Consider the following 22785-nt stretch of genomic DNA (forward strand, 5'->3'; position numbering starts at 1 on the left):
AAATTTGACATGTCATCAACTCCTTCCCAAAGGGTGATTCAACGTACGCAACTTTGCCAATATGTCCCACAACATTGCAAGATATCCATAATGAATCTCAACCACCAAACCATACCCTCTATCTAGTCCCAAGAGTGTTGGACCTTGGAGTTGACCCAATTACCTCACCTACCAGCTTACGTGGCATTCTTGTTATAAGTTGTGTGCACGTGGCAATTTGTTCCATGTGGAACATCACTAAAAGCATGCCATCTACAAACATTGAATTCAATAACAAACTAGTTCAACAAAATTGACTTAATTATATTTCAAAAAACAATGGAGTTACCAGCCAATATTGCAAATAAGTGATGCCTGATACATACACATTTAACAACTTAGAGCTAAAAATTTTGAACGGGCTAAATACACCACTCAAAAAATAATAATAATAAATAAATAATTAAATACACATGAAAAGCAAGATCAATTTATTGTTGCAATTTGATGGTTATGAGCTCGAGCCCATACCTTAATTGGTTTATGATCCAATACCAACTTGACTACCAAATGGAAAGAACAGCCCTTGAGTTGAGGATACCGATCAACACCTTCGCAACATGTTCAGGCTCTTTTGTTTTTGTACTTCTTCTTCAGAATCAAACATAACAACCATTTTATTGCATGGACATCAAGACCGATGATTATTGAGCAAGTTTCTGAGTCGCTTAATCATCTCTTAGCTACAATTCTATCCTGTTTTCCTTCGTGCCTCTGGTTACTTCTTTGTACCTCAGAAAGAATGCTTCTTAGCGAGGTTGCTCAGTTTCCTGCTCTCGCATTACCATAATCCATAACCTTCACACTACATCCTTATCTGCATTTATCTGAAAAACTCTGTTGTACCAAATCGAATGAAGGGTCATATGAAAGATATCATACTTCACGGGCTTCGTGTGCCAAAGAAAATGTTGTTGAACCCTCTTCACCCTCATTTGCAACATGAGGTACTTCTTTTTCGGGATCGAAAGAAGTATGTTCTTCAAGTTGGGAACATCTTTCTCTGGAACAAATACTGAGAATGCCTCCCAATCCAAAACTTCAAAGAAAGGAGGCACGTAATTATCTGATATGATAACCGGGACACACTCATAGAAAATGGCCTCGACCACTCGTGGGGTATGGACCTCATAACCCCTAGCACATATGCAATACTTGCTGTTCTTCATGTATTGTACGTAATTCATTTTTCCATCAACATGATCACGAGGCAATGGGCCAAAGATTTTCATGCTGGGATCTTTGTTCTCCCAATATTGTAGAAGGATTGGACGAAGATACCCATGCATGCTTCCTGCGAAGAAGGCAAGAATTGGCCTCTTGGAAGGAGGTTTGCCTCCAATACCTTTTAACGGTTTCTCTTCCATCCGGACATATGTCACTGGAAGGGACACATCTTTACCTATTTTGAAGCCTTTGGAGACATCAGCATTGCAGAGGGCTCTGATGCAATTACCCATACGGTAACTTGTCTCTCGTGGAGCCTGAGAAATCACGGTTTTATCAGAAAGATCAATGTCATATATAATGATAATTTTAGCTCCCACCTTGAATAATATAGAGAGTTGCTATTGGTACCCCAGATTTTACTTATTATTTATTTTTATTTTGATAACAAAGGGTATCCAGGCCAGCTTGCACGCATCCTAACTAGTCCCTACGCCCCGCACCCAGGCTATGGCTGGTGCTTGCTTGGTCCAAGCCAGCGCATGGCCACCACAGGAATATAGTTGTTGGGATTTGAACTTGAGACCAACTAGGGAGCAAACCTAATGATACCCAAGTCTACCACTCAACCATTCCTGAGATGGTTACCCCAGATTTTACTTATTACACCCCAATTAAAATAAAAAATAATAATAATAAATCAATGGTTGAGAATAAGTAAAGGTTGGAGTGCAAATAGAAACTCTCTCTCCTTTTCATTTTTAAGATATATATATTTGTTAGATTTAGGATTTTATATTGGCCTAATCCTAATTGTAAACATCTGCTGAGTTTTTTGAACTTGTTATAATGTTTTGTATTATTGAAGTAATAAATTGAACCAAACTTTTGTAATGTTTGATTGGTGTGTTTTAATCTTTAATTAGGATGTTATAAATAATTTAAGAAATTGGGGTGTAATAAGTAAAGTTGGAGTGTCAATAACAGCTCTCTAATCTTTAGTGATTAAACTTAAAGGAATTTAAATATGGAGGAAACACGTGGGATCATACCCAATCATGACAAGCGGCAAGAAAATGATCTGCTCCGCCAGTTCTGTTCCAGAAATCATACTTCGCTGCAATCATGTCCACATAGTTATTCAAATACTCAGATAATTGCTTCTGATTGAGTGAATAAAACGTCCAACGTAGGATTTTCGAACTAAAAGGTAAGTAAAACAAGTGAGCTTTTTGAGGGTCCTTCACAACAAAGTGTTGGTTTTTCTCCAACAATTTCATAAACCATCCTTCGGAGGCATAAATTCCCTTTAGTATTGGTTGATGGAAGATGGGCTTTTCTCCTTCCTTGTATATATAGACCTTGAACAAGTGTTCCATCAGTTCATAGCTCCTGCAAATTGGTCATTTAGAAGTTTTTAAGAAACATTAATAATCTGAAAGTCTTTATAATTAGAACGATGGTTGGGTTTTCACAAACCAAGCAATTTATAATCTGTAAACTATTAGGAAGATATGTTGCATGGAACCATAAGAGTGAAGTAGTCTCGCGATGGATCTGAACTAAAACAAAGGACTCTAGTTCATGTGCAGCAACCCCGAATTATTTTTGTTCCTTATTTAAAGATACTAATCAGCATTTTATCCTAGATAATTTCTATCATTTCAACTTGAAATTTTACCGGTAGAAAATTAACATTCATTCCCATCTTAAGTATATGTGATATATGTCATAAGATGTCATCACCATCGAAGTCTTATCCCAAAAGTCCGGTCAGCTGAACAAATGTTGTTTCTTCATTTAATTCAATCCAAATCCATGTCGTATGTTAGTTCAAGAGTCCTCAAATCTGCTCCAACTACCTCAATCCACATAACTTTTGTTTTTTAACTCGATCTTTTAGAACCTTCAACTTGCATGTTCCTTCTAACAATGGTGGTTATAGTCAAACCATCTCAATCGATTTTCTCTTACTTTACCATCTATTGGAGCTACTTGTAGATTTTCATGAGTGTCTTCATTTCTAATTTATGTTTCTATGCTCATTCAATCTACCAACATATGGAAAATTCAGTAATTTTCAATAATTTGGCATTAACCCTATCATTCATGCATGGCTTAAAAATCGATTTGGTTACAGATGATGGTTAATTCACAAAGTTAACAAGGTCAGCTCTATAAATGTTAATAAATATCTTATGAAACCACAAAAATAAAAATAAAATTCTGCAAAAAAGAACATTTTATGTGCATCAACTAATTGGCTCACCTTTTAAACATTGAGATGTTTCGGAAAATTGTAGCATAAAGTTCTGGATCAGTCTTCAAAATAGGTGCATTCCCAATCTGTGATTTCACAGATAGAAGTTCTTGATCATGTACTGAAGACCATCGTGGTCTCTACAACCCAATAAAAAACAAAGGGTTAAACCAATTTCTGTTCAAATAATTCAAACCAATCCCCATGTTCAATTACATTTCTAAATCCATACCATTGACCTGGAAGAAACACGACTTTGACGCAATAAATCACTCATCTCCGATATTGATGTCGGTTGCAATTGCATCCTCCCCTTCTTCTTCGTTATAGGAACGCTAGTTATGGTTGAATTATTATTCGAAGTAACCAAACCACTTTGCAACAACACAGAATGTTCACCCTTGGAAAGCGTTTCTGTTTTTTGATTGCCATCTGGAGATATTTTGGAGTTCATAGACATGTCGGTATTGCTTGAATTTGCATCCAATTCACTCAACAATGTCAAGTTGGTCGAATCTACTATTGGTGCCAAAGCAAGTGGTTGAGACGTTAAATTAGTTTTTGTGCTGCCAACCGTCTCTAATTTCAAACGCATATCTTCATTAGCATCCACTTCACTCAACAATGTCAAATTGGTCGAATCTGCTATTGGTGCTAAAGCGAGCGCTTGAGACGTTAAATTAGTTTTTGTGCTTCCAACCGTCTCTGGTTTCAAACCCATATCTTCTTTAGCCTCCAATTCACCCAACAATGTCAAGTTGGCCGAATCTACTACTGGTGCCAAAGCGAGTGGTTGAGACGTTAAATTAGTTTTTGTGCTTCCAACCATCTCTGATTTCAAACCCATATCTTCATTATCTGAGTTTCTATTCTTTTCTAGCGAAAATCCTTCTTCGGGTTCCCTACGCTTTTCTAGCGAAGAAGAATTGTCCGCAAATCCAACATTCTCCAAGGTTGAATTCTTATCAAGTACTACAACATTCTCGTCTGGGTGTCTATCCTTTCTTTTTGTTTCATTCTCTTGTTCATTTTTCTCTTTCCTCCTATCAAGATCCTCAGTATTATTCGACATTGCAAGAACCACAGACGAATTAGCAGAGTTTGAATCATGCAAAGGGGGCAACTCACCAACCATTGTAGATTTAACACTAAATAGAGACGATAAAACATTTCCATACGGAAGCGACGAAGACTGAAATACTAAAACAGCAGCAAATATTACCCCCATTACCAAAATCAATCTCCTGGTTTCAATCTGACATAGCTTTTGAAATTGAGCAGTAAAACCCATATCATGAAATATCATTTTTTAGGCACCCAATTCACCTCAGAAATCACTCCATTAACTGCAAAACAAAGATAAGCTAACTTATTGAAGCAGAGAAATGTACAGATTTGAGGTACCATTTGCAAAGTAAAACATCTCAAGCATCAAATTGAGTGACTATAAAAAAATAAAAATAAAATCATAATTAGTGTAATTATGCCAAAACAAAAAACAAAAAACAAACAACAAAAAAAAAAACCCAAATTACCAAAATCAATATCTTGGCTTCAACCTGAAAAAGCTTATGAAAATTGAGCAGTAAAACCCATATCATAAAATTTCATTTTAAGTAGCAAATTTACTTCAAAAATCTCTCCACCGACTGAAACAAAAATAAATAAATAAAAATAAAACAGAACTTGTGTAATTATGTGAAAACGAAAAAACCCAGTAGAATCAAAATAAAATTTCTAGGGAATCAAAGAAACCCTACAAGGGGGTTTGAGAAGGTACCTCTCGTTCGCTCGCCAGTCCCAGCTATGACTGTATGAGTATTTGACTTCTCTTTTAGTTTTCAAACCAACTGTGGCTTTAGCTTCCACCAAGTGTGGCTTTAGCTTCCAGTGAATTTATGTTGCAATAATGCAGTTATAACTTACATTGTTAGAGTAGTGCTAAATTGACTATGCAGGACATTGCGTTAGACACTGAGCTGATGTGGAGATGTGCATAAAATCATAAATATTTTTTTGACTTGTATCTGGAGGAAAAGAATCCTCCCCTCAGCTCAGTATGTAAGGCAGTGTCAATATATAGTCATTTTAGCATTTTCCATGATGACTCATATGAACATGACCCCCTAGGATTTGATGAGATATTTGAGATACCTGTGTTTTCAAACTTTTGAGTGATGACACACCCTTGATTTCGGATACATGCACAACAGATCGGGTCAAACCCAATTTGACATATGTAATTCAAATAATCATCGTATATTAGAACAAATATATAATATAATGGGTCCCGTTCGGCACCCTAAGTTTTACCACACACTTTAACAAATGCATTTTGTCTTACATGGGTTAGAAGTTTCGGAATGAGCTGATTTTTGGTGAGGATGATCTCTATGGTGAGGAGATCATCCTCACAAAAAATCAGTTCATTCCAAAACTTCTAACCCCATCAAAATTGATTTACAAAAAATGGACGGTCCACAATTTTTCAACATGTAAACATGGGGTTAAACATTTTGGAATGGGGCTGATTTTTGGGGAGGATGATCTTCTAATCATAGAGATCATCCTCACCAAAAATCAGCTCATTCCAAAACTTCTAACCCATGTAGGACAAAAAACGTTTGTTAAAGTGTGTGGTAAAACTTAGGGTGCTGAACATTTCCCTAATATAATTTATACATTTTGTCAGATTGAGCTTTATTGAATGGGTATCATAGTAACAACCCCGTGTTAAAATGGTAATATATTAGGTTGCAGAATGCAAGATTAGGCTTATCCCCTTAACCCTAAGTCATTAAGGTTGTGTTTTCATTATGACTTAACGGTGAAATTTTTATTTTTATTTTTTTTTCTAAAATTATATTAGTATTTTAAGTATTTGAAGAGCACTTAAAAAAAAATCAAAATTTCATCGTTAAATCTGTTGTTACTGAATACTGATTTCTTATGACAGAGAGAAAAAGTTAGAACAAATCTTGATTTTGAAATTGAATGTAATAGGAAAATATTACCTAAAAAAGAAATGGTTGAGACATGCATAAAGCACTGTTCTAAAACGAAATTCGCCCATGTTATGGTACCACAGTCTATAGGCGTTCGTTCTGGGTACTCAAACTAAATGATTGTGTGATCTCACAACGGACCTTGATAATTAAAGACAAAACGGGCCTTTGCGTGCACCCACGTGAGGTGTAAATTGGAGATTTTTCACCCCTTCCTGCACGCACGTATTAAGATTTTCAGACCGCTGGATCCAAATTCCAATTGGAACCTTGGGTTTTCCTCTTGGGCTCCCGTATGCGCGTGTGAGCCCGCCCACTACTTCTATCCACTTTAAAGCTATTTGAAGCATAACTATTTAAGAATTGTAAATCAATTTTTTTCCTAGTCGATGTGAGACTAAAATTACTCAAAGTAAAAACAAAACTATCAACTAAATTTAAAGTAATAAAATAAAAAGCATAAAGTATAAAGGCAAACATGGAATTAAAATATCATATAGTTAATAAATTGATTTACTATATGATTAAAACTAATTGAATATTAAAGAATTTTCAAATTCAACCCTCTAAATTCTAACAAAATCATCATGAAAACACAACCTTGACTTAAGGTCAAGGGGGGGTCAAACTAATCTTACATTTTCCAAGAGAGTAAACCTAATTATATAACATATTTAATAGGGGGGGTGCTTCTAAAATACCCTTATCAAATTGAGACAAAACCAATCCAATATCTTATTGGATAGGATCCTTATCAAAATCAAAATCCTTGATCTAGACCCAAAATTTGACTATCAAAATGGATCAGATTTCAAAGTTAATCTGATCCATTTACAGCCCAATTCTACAATATTTTTTGACCCATTTGGAAAATAGTAGTCATTTTTTAGAAGGGACTTTTTTTATACATATTTTCAAAAAATAGGTCCTTTGGGTCATTGTCCCTAAAATATATAGTAACCTAGCAATTGCAAGTATAACATGTTCTATGTTCAATGAAGTACTTTTATCATGCAAGGGCTATCCCCCATCCTCTAAATACTTTAGTGTGTATCATATTTAATAGAAAACTCAAGAAAAATTGTTTATGGTAGAATCTAACACCACATTCTTTTAGATTTCATGGCAAAACTCAGCTCCAAAAGAACAAAATTAAAAAAAGAATCATTTTTTAACTTCATTAGATGTGTTTTCAACGGTGAAACTTTTTCTTTTTTCTTTTTTTCAATTTTGTTTTTTCAAATTTCTTAGGATTTTGTCCTAGATCCTCTCTAAGGTATGTTAAGTAATAAATTAACTACCATCACTTTGAATTTTATGATGTGGATCCCTACTATAAGGTTTCTTGGGTAACAAACATCATAAAGTACGGTTCCTTCTAACGGAGTTTTTGTAATAAAAATGCAACAGTTAGGTCTGCCGGGTAAATCTCTCTCATAAAAAAGCAGCCCACTTTTGTTTTACACCATTTAATAAAAATGCAAAAGCATTGCTTTTGAATTTTTTTGGTAGATAATGAATAAAAAGACAACAAATGCACTATAAATTCCACATTGCTACCGATCCAATTTTTATTTATTTATTTATTATATAATCCAAATCCAAATCAATCATTAAATTTCTTAATCAAACCGAATAAATATTCACTCAATCAAAACCTAATGTGATCCGATTAAATGCAATCTACATGTATGATTTTGTAGTTTATGTTAATTAAGACACCAATCAAGTTCCAGTTTATGTATAAGATCTGCCAATAGTGAATCCAAACTCCAAACAAAGATTCCACAAGACCCTTATTAGCAATCTCCAGTTTAATTCTTGAAAAAATTTTACAACTTTTATAAATTTTTATAAAACTCGGTGGAAAAAAATGCTACTATAAATTGTTGTATGTTGCAAAGTGTAAACTTAGAAATTTTGACATGTAAAACAAGTCAACTTTGAAGCAGCTATACTTCAAAATTTTGGAGGAATCCACAATTTTATGTGATAAATGTCCCCTTTATTTTTTAGTTGTTAGACAGGTGGAAAGTTGTTCAAAAAATGGGGGATGACAAATCTGATAGACGATCAAGGGAGTAAGATATGCGGATGCCCTTTTCTTTCAGAGGTTAAAATTGCCATGAGATCATCAGTGGATGATCAAAGTGCAATGTGGTAAAGAGCTAGTTACACATATAAGTTAAAGAAAGAATGGCTAGGGTAGAAGGGGATCAATGAAGGGCATGTAAGAATTGTAACTCCCTTTGGTTCTTAGGGCATCTTAGGACATCGTTTCGATAAAAAAATAAAAAATAAAAGTCACCCACTTTGGAAAACATTCCAATAAATCAAGTCGAACATAAACAGCAATGGATCTCTAGTAACAGCATCGAGTGATGATCATGGATAGGAATGGACTGACAACACTATAAGTATTATAAACTAGTTGTTGGGGTGAGGGAAAGAATTCTTCATGAAAACAGGCATTATTTCTAAAACAAGTACCTTTTAAGTTTGAAGGGCATAGCATTTGTAATTGTTTTGGCCATAATTAAGAATATCTTACGAAGACACAAGGAAGATTGAAAGAATTAAATTTATGCTTACAATTGGAGTTATAGGCATACTAAAAACAACCAAGTATGCAGGAGTGTTTGTAATTAGGTGATGTTGGGCTTGAAATCTCAAAGCTCGGGCGGTTTCAACCAAATTCTTGTGTATTCTCTCAAACACCACATTTTGTTGAGAGATACACGTGCAATGATGGTGGTGGAGTATTCCACGATCATTGAAGTAGGTTTGAAAATCTTGAGTAGAAAACACAAGCCTATTGTTGTTCGTATGGTTTTAACAATAATTTGAAGAATCCATGCGGCGATTAGTGTCATATTGTATCATGTATTTATAACATCAAAATGAAAAATTAGATGGCCAGTCTAATAAAAGTTAAAAGGATGTATTAATATACAAATAAAAACAAAATGAAAAATTGTCAATATTTGGCTATGTTTAATTACTCAATTAACAAGTATATTATTCTATTTTCGGATGATAAGTCTTGTATATAGATGCAATGCTCTAATAGTGTTTGACTGGAGAAAAGAAAGGGTAGTAATCCATGTTCGGGACCAAGTCAACTTTTGTATAGTTTACATTTATTTAAATTAATAATAATATTTTTAGTAATAACCCAAAATATATATATATATATATATATATAGTTTTGATAGTATTTGACGTAATATTCAATTTATACGGTATATTATATTTATCTTGTATAACATGCTTCCGAAGTAATACTCAATTTATACAATCTAGTACACAGTTGATTGCCCTTGAGAAATCCATTATGATGAACATAATCTCCTTGTTGCCAACCAGAGCAATCCTCTCCAGGATGTCCGAAGTACGGGTCAGCTGGGTACAAATCCTTAAAGAAATCTAACCCAAGTACCCCAACCACTGTTGACATAGTTATCAAAACAAAGTTCATCGGCTAAATGCATTCCCACTTTATTGTTAGCTCCTGATTTGTGCCTCAATACGAACGTGAACTTTGCAAATAAGGAACCCAATGAGCATGCCTTCGGTTCAACTTTTGGTTGACATGCTTCAATGCTTCTTGGTCTTAAAATAATACAAACTCCTGCTGAATCACATAGTGTCTCCAGACAATTTCCTGGACTCAAAACAGCCCCAACACCAACTCTAAAAGTGTCAAACTCCATTTCAAATACCTTGTCAAAGCAAAGCAAATTAAGGATAGGTATTATACAAATCTTTTCCTTTATAAATTCAAAGTTTTCATCTCCTTCTTTATTCCATTGAAACTCTTTTCTTGGTGAGGACATTTGAGATCATGGGCCTTTCCATTGGGGTCTTATTTAAATTTTATGTTCTATTTAATTTTACGATTAAGAGTATCTTTTTTAGTGATTGAGGTTAATATCTTAGGCTTATTTTTATGTTTTCTTAGTCTATGATCATTGTATAGATGTTTGGAGGCAATTTCGATTGACCAAAAATCATTTACTTTGGACATTTGTTGGTGAAAAATAGAAAATCAATCTTAATTTTCGAAAGAAGTAAAAAGTAGATAGATACATTGTTGTTTCCCAAGGAGACCTCATACTGTCTAAGAGTTGCAAAAGACTTGAGAAAAAGACTACAGAATTTACATTTTGATTCCAAAAGGATTGGATCTCATGGGGTGGAGAGTTGTGGCTAATGACATGAGAAAAGTAGAATCTAGAGTTGTTTGGGTAAGAGAAAGTTGATTTGATCCACACATTAACAAAGAGGAGGTTCATATATAGGAGACATGGACCTCAACAGGCCAAAGATGAAAACTTGAACTTGAGTATCAACGATATAGAATTGCGTCGTTATGATATTATAGCATATAACTACAAAATAATAGCTTCTAGTTATGATATTGTTGTGTGTAAATACAATATTGTAATGGATAGTTACGATTGTGAACGATTTATAATAGTATGGTGATTATTTAAATTGCAATACTGTTTGAATTTGATATTGGAATTCAAGGCATAACATAATAAAGGTAACTTAATGTATAAAAAATTCAACCAAACTCATATATTCTTCAAATAGTGCATATAGTAGTAATCCTTAAAAAGGAACATAAAAAAGTGTCTCAATAAAACAAAATAATACTTTTACAATTGCAAATAAGTGAAAAATGTAGGTTTAAAGTATTTTACATTATTTTTTGCGAACTTTAACCTTGTCCAGGATAGATGAGCCAAAGTGTATTGGTCATATCTTGCAATAACAATTTCTTCTTTACTCGGGATAGTAGCATAGACAGAAGTAGATGGACTTTCATGTTACAATCAATAGAAAATAAATATCAAGCTAACAAAATGCTTCTCTTTAACTTATAAGTCGATATTAACATACTAATGTCTTACTTTAATTAATCAAAAAAGATTTAATTTCTCTTACTTTTGTTACATTCTTTAATATCTTGTGTATGTTTATCACAGAAACTTATTAAGCTTTCGATGCAATTGTAGCAATTGAAAACTTACATGAGAACTCACCACATGAGTTGTTAGATTGCAATACAGAAAAAGTTGGCCCTGATGGAAAGCAAAACATGGTATTAGGTTAGATAGAAGCCACCCATATGTTGGAATTTGAAGACCGGGGTGCAATGTAAACAAAGTTGATTCCAAATTGTTCTCTATATAAACCAAACACAATTGATTCTACTAAACTAATAACTTTCTAAATCTATTATTTTTCCCTTAGAAAACTTCACGATCATTTCTTTCTTAAAGCCCACAATAAACAATAAAATGATACACATAATTATTTTCTTCATAAGGAAATTGGTAACGAGCCAAGCTCAGAAAACACAAAAATTAACACAATAAAGATAGAAAGTGAGCCTTCCAACTTTATTGCCTTTTATTTTCTATCTTCTTTCCAAGTATACCCTTCAATTTTATAATTGCTAAGCCCAGGTCTTTTAGGAAAAGAACAAGCTTTATGATTCATAATTTTATTTTTGTTGGAGACTTTAGAATGAAATGACTGCCAAATTTTCTATAGGAAAAACAATTGATCGAGAAAATCATTAATTTACTAAAATCAATTTTGATTGATCTATATATATAACAATTTCAAGCGTTTGTTTACATTGTACCCCGGTCTTCAAATTTCAACATATGCATGATTTCTATCCAACCAAATTCCACGTTTTCTTATCCATTGAAAAGTTAATCGCACGCTCCACCTTTTCTATCAAGACCAACTTCTTTGCTATTACAATATAACAAGTCTTGTGATGATAATATAAGATATTCACACATTATAATTGCATATACGTCTTCAACTGTTGAATCGCAACGAAAGCCTAATAATTTTCTATGAAAAAATACACGACATTAGAAAAAATGAAATAAAAGAAATAGAAAATAAATCTTCCTTGATTGCAACATTAAAGTCAATCTACTTTTGTCTACGCGTAATGGGTCACTATCCCAACCAAAGATCTATAAAAAAAAAAAACTACTTCGACCAAAGAAGAAATTGTCATTGCGAGACATTAGAAATTATCAGTCTTGTATTTAGGGCAAACCTTAATAAAGGCTTGCAACTTTCCTGTAACACCAACCACACTACTTGCCACCTGAATCTTCTTGTGCCATTTATCTATGGACTTGTTTCTAAATGGAGCTATTCTGCAAGATACGACATGTAAGAGTCTATTTTACTGATTTGAACGAATAAGACATAAGACAACTAAGAACAGAAAAAAAAAATGTGTAAAGAGAAAATATGCATTAAAGTATCTCCAATGTACTCAAGACCTTAATTTTGTATATTAGACCATTGAAAAAATATATATATTGTTTCAGTGAAATATAACACAAGTAACATTTACTACTAACGCAGTAATAGCAATGCAGTCTCTTGCTCATGAAAGTATTTTTTTAAGGTAGCCCCCATCCAAGTGTGTGGCATATGCCTTTACACATTTTCCTACTACCTTCATCCACACCATTTGCACCAGGCATGCATTCTCAATAGTATTGCTATTGAATATTAATCTTTTTAAATGTCCAAATTACCTCAAATAACTTTCTTTTATTTTATCCAAACAAAGTATGTCCGTGGCCTAAATAAACTCCAGAGGTGACATATGGGACAACTAAAACTTAAAAATTGGAAACAGAAGATATGCAACTGTACCATCCAAATCCTAGGCTCTGCAAATATAAACACACAATAATTCAGCCCAATCACAAGGTAATCTTCAAGGAAAGCTAAAAAAAACTAGTACATGATTGCACACAGGAAAGATTAGTCTTATCTCAACTTTTCCAACACCAAACTAGTAAATCATTATGAATACATATAGAAACGATGTAGCTTTAAGAATTTATAACTAACCATGGATCATCAAGACTTGAAATCCATTCAACAATTACTAAATTAAACTATGCTTTGTGGAGCTGAATGTTGGGTAATCCAAAGAAGCATCATTTTAATAAATTGAGCATAGAAAAAACGAGGATGTTGAAATGGGTGAGGGGAAAGACTAAGAGACAAAATTAGAAGAATCAAATGTCGAGACTGATACACAAATAGAGGTTATTGGTCAAGGTGGTGTGCCCCAATATAATCAATCTCAAGCTTTATAAGGTATGCAAGCAACAATGATCAATTTATATATATATATATATATATATATATATATATATATATATATATATATCTAGGAATTCCTCTGTGAAGAATTTATATTTGTTATTTTGAAGTATTAAGCTGCGATAGTATACTGGTTGCTTGACCCACAAAGTTAAAAAATTCAATTAGGCGGCTGGAAAGTTTAAGGGATTAAAAATCGATTTGGATTTTAAGGCTAATTAGATAAAGTCAAGGGTCATTGATAAATATTACAGCCAAACAAAATGATTCTATGAAAGAGTACCTTGAAGAAAATGAAACATTCCAAACAACAAACAACACTAACAATCGATTTGGATTCTTATGGTGTTGAATGTTATGCATGTTTCGTGAAGGCTGATTACGGCCCTACTTATAAACTAGATACAACACTAAAAGTCGGATTTTAAACAAGCAAGACTATGAATGTAGAATTTGAGGTATATATTAGGGCAACGATGATAGGTTTCATATTTCCTCAATTAGAATTATGTCTCTCAGAGAAGTACGCACCAGAAGATTATGTGGCTTCACATCCCTATGGAAAACTCCATGAACAGTGTGAATATAAGCTAGCCCCCTACAAATCTGGAAAAAAGATTCACCATTTAGTAGCAAGTACAAGAAGGATTAGCTGTACATTTTTAGTCACACACAAGCATATGATGAAATTCCAGATAGAAAAACAGGATGTATGCATGTATCAATACCTTCTCTCAAAACAAATGGCACTTGGAGCGGTTGTGGGTCAAGTTTTGGGAGGACGGGATGCACCACTCCATCTCTTTCCCATGGCTCCAGCTGTTGAGGTTTTCCGTTCGCACCAACCGCCCCAGACTCCAAGTAGTAGCCAACAGACACTAGTGATAAGGGTTGTGCCTATCAATGCTAGATCTGCTACTGAGTCAGTGGCTCGGATTTTTTGGTCTATACAAGAAGAAAGGCAACAATGTGATTCGTAGTAGGTCATGGTTTGGCGGTTATTCTTTTTGTAAAGTTGAATCCCCCTAACCATCACTGCACCGTAATGAATAGTGGACTTGTCCAAACATGTTTTATATCAGAACGTATCCTCAATAATTTGGTGTTTGATATTTTGTGAGTGTTGTTGACCTTTTCAATCTGATTTATGTTATTTATACTCATATATACTTCAGAAAAACCGAAAATAAAACCGATGTTGTAGGGCATTTTGTTTGAATTTTAATGTTTTAGTGGGTTTTATGTGCATAACCCTATTGAGAGATATCAAAGTTTTACCAAGTCAGTCAGTTATTTACGTGAAGCTGGCATTTTGTGTGGTGAATTGCAGTTTAGCTGGAATGATAGTTGTCATCTCTTGTATTATGTGCTTTAGAAAAATCATATCTTGTAACACCCCTAATTTTTTTAATACGTATCTCGAGGAAAAAAATAAATAGTGGAATTTTAAGAAAATCTTGAAAGTGGGATTTAGGGGTAAAACTTTAGGATGTTTCTGATCATTTTTAATGGAATCTGACCTCACCATTAGATTCAAAATGATAAAAAAAAACATAGTTTAGCCTGTAAGCACGCTCAAATGCGAGTCCGAATATAAAAGTTGCAAAATCCTTGATTATCGGGTCGGACCAGGCTAAAACAGTGACTTTTTGTTAGAGCAATAATTTTTAAAGTTTGATTATACCATTGGGTTTATAACAAAAAATTATTCAACATAGACTATTTATTTGCCATTTTTGAAGATCAGGAAGTCGAATTATCGTCAAAAACGAAAACGACATCAAGTTTAGGGGTCACCTCAGGTCAAAAATGTAAATTTTTGGATGGAGAAATTATTTATAGAAATTGACTGCACCATTAGATGTAGAACGAAAAATTAGGTGAAATAGAGTATTCATTTATCAGTTTTGGAGTCCGGATGATCAAGTTATCATCGATCAAAACAATAGGCGAAATACCGATTTCGTCCCAACTTTTATACAAATAAAATTTAATTTTTTTTTTATATATAACTCATCTTCCCCAACGCGTCCATACAGCCGAGACATATAAAAACGATTTTTTTTTTCTCTTCGATCTTCCACCTCAGATCTCTCACAAACAGCTCATCGTCGACGATCGATACAGAAGGGAGAAATGTCTGCAGCTACGTTCTCTACAAAATTCACCCAACCTTTCTTCGTTTCACTTTCTATTTCATCCAATATCGTCAAAAATCAGCCGTATTTGTATACGAAAATGTCGAAACTTTGACCTCGGATTCCGTCCGTTTCTAGGTCAAACCGTCTTTTGACGCAGAAGGGAGAAACGTCCGCAACCTCATTCTCTACATAACCCACCCAAATTCCTTCCATTTTCTCGTGTTTTTCACCCCGTATAGTAAAAAATCAGCCGTATTTTTATACGGAGATTTTGTAACTTCGACCTCGATTTTCATCAATTTCGGGGTCAAACCGTCCTCCGCCGCAGAAGGGAGAAATGACGACCACATCAAGATCTTCAAAACCATCAGGTCAATTTCAAAAATCAATCGCTTTGAAGTTCGATCCATCTCGATTTTCGTGCCGATCACCTCGATTTCCGTGCACACGCTTTGATCCTTTTGCCTAGACATTGTAAGGAACTCTCAATTTCTATTAGTAATCGTAAATTGTGAAAATTACATTTAGGATTTTATCGAAAAAATTTAGATGTATTTCTAAAATATAGAATTCTTTTGTTATTTCAAAAATTCACGTCAGAAATTGCATGTTTGATATGTTTAATTTTATTTTTAACAAAGTATACGTGGGTAGAGTATTTTAACGGGTTATTTTCATAAATTGGGTCGTGTGCACTGCTCGGACCCCGTTTTGATATAAAATTTGTTTTCTTTTTCAATATTATTGATAAAAAAATAAATTCTTTAGTTGGAAAATGTGATTTAATATTCAATGAACTCATATTGAGTTGATGAATATCAGAAAATAGATGTTTTATTGAAGAGATTGAAAATTGTAAAAATCGAAAAAAGGAAAAAAGGGTATGAAACTGTAAAATGTCAGAGTCACACCCGAGGGGTGATGTCTGCATTTTACGTTGTTGTGTTGTATGTAGGTTGGTGAACAGATATCCAGGGATAATATTGTTGGTTGCATGTTTATTTAAATTTCTGTTAGCGCGAGGCGCTGTTTACATTTTCGTTTTGTTATTTATTTTAGGCCGGGTGGCCACACTTGCATGGTAGGAAACTGGATATCTATTCTCAACCTTATATTGTTAATTTCTCTTTTATTTTCAAATGAAAATAATATATATATATATATATATATATATATGTAGCTATTTTGTGAGCTGTTAATGAGTCTGTGAATGCCTGAAGGGATAGTGCATCATATCATTCGGAGTGGTGTACTATCCTGGGATGTACGGTAAGGACCACCAAGCTCATACGTGGTATGGGACGCGTATGAGAGTGGAGTCACAACTGGAATCCGGGATATTCCTCTCTATCTTTACCAGTGAACTTGTAATGTAAAAGTGGTCGTATACGAATGGTTTGTATATTTGGGAATCACATGCACGCCTGATAGGCATAGACGAAGATGATTGGTCAGTGATTACTAACAATCTATAGTAGTCGAATGTTCTGACACATCCAAAAGAGACCCATTGCTTACGGTCACGTCAAACGGCCAGCCTGAGCCGGATAAATGGTCAACAAAACGTGGTAAGTGCAGCGACCGGCCACAAAATCAGGAACTAAAAGTTAGAGAGAAATTATAACATCATGTCCCGACTGGGAGCGATCCAGTCGTGAATCCCAACACTCTAATTCTAATACTTCACCATTGTGTATTATGTATCTGTTGCTTTACTTTGATATATAAAATGAAATGCATGTTTAATGTTTCTATTTGATCAATTAGATTTGTATATAAAGAAAATGGTATAGTGAGTACTGTTGATTGATGTAATGTCAGTTTTAAAATGTTTAGTTGCTTATCCCTGGCTATATGTACCAGTTAATCGTAGCTTATTATATAAAACTTTGATTATTTTAAAATGATTCAGTATGCTTATTCGTTCATGCTAGGAGGGGTTATTGGCAGAAATTGTTTGTTTCCCTACTAGGTAACCATTATTACTCACCATTTCCTTCTCTATTTTTTAGTTTCAGATTTAGAGCTTGGCGAGGCAAGTATAGAGTACGAATGAGGATCATCTGGTTGGTGAGATAGACAACCAGAGTTCGTCACCTGGTAAGTACTAGATCTATACCCCATAGTGGTGTCAATTCCCCCAGGTAGTTTATGGATTCTGTCTTGAGTGTTAGGATTTTTGTTAGAGTGAGAAATTTTGTATAATCCTGTATTCTAGTTATTCTTCCACACTCTGATCTTTTGTACGTTATTAAACGTATACAAGCTTTCGTTAGTATTATATTTTGTATATGTATGCAGGATTGTATGTCGTTTATCAGGTGCAGGTTGAACACCTTGGAATGCTAACATAAACAGATGAGACCATGCCGAAATTTTGAGGTGCTACATAATACCTCGAGATCTGACATGGGGATTTGTGTTAGTGTTCAGAGGGGCGCCACAGATGGTATCAGAGCATAGTATTAGATCCGTATGGGATACAGATCTACTATGTTTGTAGGATTTGGCTGATACCACAAATATTAAAGTGATAATCATAGAATGTCACTAAGAATTCGATATCTGAACTCATTAGTAGTTTCGTATCGGAATTACGAGTTCTTCCGTGTCTAGAATTTTATAGAGCCTTGTAAGCCTAAGATAGGATTCTAAGTTTATTCTTTAGTAATGGAAATGGAGTCCATTACTAAGTTCCAATCTATGATAGTAATTCATAGTTACGTAAGAGTAGTTTTGGTCTTATTATGATAAGTGCCTTGTTACGAATAAACACAAGCGAGAGGAATGGACAAGGTAGAGGCCGAAACGTAACAGAGACTAGATAGATTCTGGATTAGACCACTGACCTGATAGCACAGCTAATGTCATTCATTGGACATGTGGCTAAGTCTCATGACAAGTTTAGAGAAGAAATATGAATAACACCACCACCACCACCTCGAAGCCAAATGGAAGGAAGACAATTAGTATTTAATAAGAGACAAATAATTACAAAACTAGCAAATTCATAGGAAAAATAATCATACGTGAGGAGCGAGATGATATACATACCCACTCAATGGATAGAAGACTTTTATAAGAAACAACAACATATACTACTAAATCAATCGGAAGAAAGAGTTGTTATATATTACGAATGTGGCAAATTGAAACATAAAAGAAAGCAATGTTCAGGTTGACGTCAACCAATTAAAGATCCATGGCTAAGGAAAATGTAGGCAAGCCAATTCAGGGAATAATAAGGCCACCAGATTTTAATAAAGTGGATAACGTATTCGTGCCACCCTGAATAGATAAAACTAGTGGTCAGAAACTAGAAATGGTATAAGACTTACCACAATTGCAAGGTGCATCACTAAATCCAAGAAATGAGGAAGTGTTGGACTTCTTCGCAAGAAACAATTACTATTCCACCTTAAAGACCATTACCACAAGGTCGTGCCTTTGAAGAATAAGAAAATTTCCCCACCCAAAGGACATGTAAATCTAAGGACGTGGTTGTAGAATTTTCAATGATTATGTCTATCAAGATTTGGGGACTTTTCCAATCCGATTGAGGTCAATGAGTGGGTTTTAAAGACCTGAAAGACTTTGATTATCATGTAGTGCCCAAGAGATCAGTGGATGACGGTGATTACATTCTAGTTGGACGAGGATGCTAATCATTAGTAACATTTTGAGATGAATGTATTGGGAGATGGATTGTTTGAGTAGGTAAATTTCGAGAGGATATTTCTCGATAGATTTATATCCGAGATTGCTCGAGAAATCAAATACTAAGAGTTTTTGAGATTAGTGCAGGGTAATCTATCAATTACAGAGACTAAGATATGATGTACATTAGGTTGTCACGATATGCGCCCGAGCTTATCCTGACAGATCTGTAGAAGGCCCGTAAATTCTTTAGAGGACTATAAACTTACCTAAGGGCCAGGAGGTCGATGATTGAGATTACCAATTATAGACATACGGTAAATCGAACTTAAAGGATAGAATGAGAGGAGATAGAGTTACAGACCTCCAGGGGGCAAATGAGTTGACCTTAGATTTCTTTTCTTCCCAGATCAGATTCGGGCAAGAGGCTGATATATTCGAGATCAATCTCCCTCGGATCAGTGTATCCACAATATAGAACTCCTCCACTATCAAGTTGTAGAGTTCCCTAATCGCTGAGTTATAGAGTAGTTGGAGCTCTAATGATGCTAACAGAACCGAAGGAACCAACAAGGTAGGTTCAGAACATGCAGGCTCCAATTTACCAACTGCCTACTCTATAGAAACCTACGAAGACAAGATGGATGACATATTACGCGTGTGATCAGGTTGGACATATCAAGAGAGAATGTCCTCTATCATAGTTGCGAGCAATGATTGTGACCCAGGAGAAAGTACCTGTCTCCAACGAAGTTTTGGAAGGTACAATTTCTAATTATAATGTTAGAATGTGGAGTTTTACTCAATATTGATTCCTCTAGATTATATAATTTTGTGAAGAGTTTGCACACTTACTAGAGCTAGAAACAACTGACACAGGTCAAGTAATGAAATTATTTATACCATTGGGAAGCCTTGCGAAGAAAGCATAAGATTTTTAGAAGATCATTTAAGAACTTGCAAAATAGGTATTAGAATAATTGTAAAGTGTGAAAAGACAAGTGATGTTCAATTGGTACGTTAGTCTTTATATCAATAGTCTAGTCAATTACTCGTATATTACGCTAGTAGATAAGCAGGTGTTAATTGTATATTCTTCGTGTCGAGAGCTACTTCCTTGAATATCGACGTAGGGAGTCGTGTATCTTTCCTTTCGATTGACGATGGCTTAACTTTGGGAGGCCTAACGACTGAACTATTAGATAAAGCAACTCTTGCTTTACGACTTCTTGAATTGATTCTCCTTCTTTAAAAAGATAGATCATCATTTCCCTTTCATCTTTCTATCCTCGGTGTCGGCTCTAACTCTTCTTTTACCTTATTATTTCATGATCGCCTTCTAGTAGAGGGATTCATTATTATCGTTCTCGTTACATGATCAATGCTTTCTACAGACAAGCACTCACTTTGAGATTTCGATTGTGGCTCCTTTTCACTCATAGAAATGAAAGCGCTATAAGTAAAGATAATAATTTCTTAGAAGTAGCGACTACCACCTGTCTGTGCCCACATCCATCCTAAAGAGATTTAGTAGAGTATAAGTTAAGAGGGGGTCGATGTAAAATGTGAGAAAGAATAATCTTGTGACAATGTTGCATTAATGGTGACTCAATAGAATTGTGAGAAAACAGATGTAGAATTTATCCCCTCGAGTAAGATATTAAATTATGAAGGTTATGACAGAGGTTTTGAGGAAATATCGCAATAAGTAAAAAATGTAATATTGAATCGAATATAAGGATAGTGGTGCATTGCGGTAAGACTATGCATTGGGGAGTAATATTCATAAGAATTATGAGTAAAACATAATAGACGATGTAATTGATGAGAGAAGTAAAGATGAAGAATAAAGAAGATGTGAAAGGATTGTGGTTGATAAACATAGTGGGGAAGTGATACAATGTGAATTTATTATTATCTTGTGATTATATAAATAATGGATTAGTTGAAGTATGAGTTTGAAATAGAGTGATTAATTAATGAATGTATTGGACTGACAAAATATGGGAGACATAAGTCTACGAGTTATAAATGAGATTGGCTTGGGACTAAGAATAGATAGTAATAAAAAATAGGTAGTGTTTATTATACATATCGTGTTAGTGGAATCGCGACAAAGTTTGAGAAGTATGATTTTAATTTCGAGGACGAAATTTTTATTAAGGGGGGAGAATGTAACACTCCGAATTTTTAATTCGTATCTCGAGGAAAAAATAAATAGTGGAATTTTAATAAAATCTTGAAAATGGGATTTAGGGGTAAAACTTTAGGATGTTTCTGATCATTTTTAATAGAATCTGACCGCACCATTAAATTCAAAATGATCAAAAAACATAGTTTAGCCTGTAAGCACGCTCAAATGCGAGTCCGAATATAAAAGTTACAAAATCCTCGATTATCAGGTCGGACCAGGCTAAAATAGTGACTTTTTGTTAGAGCAATAATTTTTAAAATTCGATTATACCATTGGATTTATAACGAAAAATTATTCAACATGGACTATTTATTTGCCATTTTTGAAGATCAGGAAGTCGAATTATCGTCCAAAACGAAAACGACATCAAATTTAGGGGTCACCTCAGGCTAAAAATGTAAATTTTTGGATGGAAACAAAAATTGTAGAAATTAACTGCACCATTAGATCCAAAACAAAAAATTAGGTGAAATAGAGTATTCATTTATTAATTTTGGAGTCTGGATGATCAAGTTATCATCGATCAAAATAATAGGCGAAATACCGATTTCGTCCCAACTTTTACATAAATAAAATTTAATTTTTTTATTATATATAACTCATCTTCCCCAACGCGTCCATACAGCCGAGACATATAAAAACAAATTTTTTCTTTTTTCTCTTCGATCTTCCACCTCAGATCTCTCACAAACGGCTCGCCATCGACGATCGACGCAGAAGAGAGAAATGTCCGTAGCTACGTTCTCTACAAAACCCACCCAACCTTTCTTCGTTTCACTTTCTATTTCATCCAATATCGTCAAAAATCAGCCGTATTTGTATACAGAAATTTTGAAACTTTGACCTCGGATTTCGTCCGTTTTTAGGTCAAACTGTCTTCCGACGCAGAAGGGAGAAACGTCCGCAACCTCATTTTCTACATAACCCACCCAAATTCCTTCAATTTTCTCGTGTCTTTCACCCCGTATAGTAAAAAATCAGTCGTATTTTTATATGGAGATTTCGTAACTTCGACCTCGATTTTCATCAGTTTCGGGGTCAAACCGTCCTCCGACGCAGAAGAAAGAAAGGACGACCACATCGAGATCTTCGAAACCATTAGGTCGATTTCGAAAATCAATCGCTTCGAAGTTCAGTCCATCTCGATTTTCATGC

At 34.4% G+C, this 22785-nt stretch overlaps 1 protein-coding gene across 1 annotated transcript; it reads right to left on the reverse strand.

Moving 5' to 3' along the window:
- Window positions 1-406: 406 nt before the first annotated feature.
- LOC147388733 (uncharacterized) lies at window positions 407-5414 on the reverse strand. The gene is made up of 5 exons (XM_086418886.1): window positions 5247-5414; window positions 3699-4812; window positions 3476-3606; window positions 2259-2598; window positions 407-1523 (listed from the first exon to the last, which is right to left on the reverse strand). Exons 2-5 carry the CDS (start codon window positions 4770-4772, stop codon window positions 840-842), a joined length of 2229 nt encoding a protein of 742 aa, XP_086275012.1. The 5' UTR covers window positions 4773-4812; window positions 5247-5414; the 3' UTR covers window positions 407-839.
- Window positions 5415-22785: the final 17371 nt, after the last annotated feature.

Source organism: Akebia trifoliata, chromosome 12, assembly GCF_017979445.1.
Source record: "Akebia trifoliata isolate Shusen 1 chromosome 12, ASM1797944v1, whole genome shotgun sequence".
Lineage (NCBI taxonomy): Eukaryota > Viridiplantae > Streptophyta > Magnoliopsida > Ranunculales > Lardizabalaceae > Akebia > Akebia trifoliata.

What these genes read in the sequence shown, in the direction of transcription:
- LOC147388733 (XM_086418886.1), bottom strand. Translation starts at nt 4,772, where the DNA reads ATGATATTTCATGATATGGGTTTTACTGCTCAATTTCAAAAGCTATGT. An exon ending in AACATCTCAATGTTTAAAAG is followed by an intron (nt 2,599 to 3,475) that starts GTGAGCCAATTA and finishes ACCAATTTGCAG; the next exon opens with GAGCTATGAACTGATGGAAC. An exon ending in TTGCCGCTTGTCATGATTGG is followed by an intron (nt 1,524 to 2,258) that starts GTATGATCCCAC and finishes GTGATTTCTCAG; the next exon opens with GCTCCACGAGAGACAAGTTA.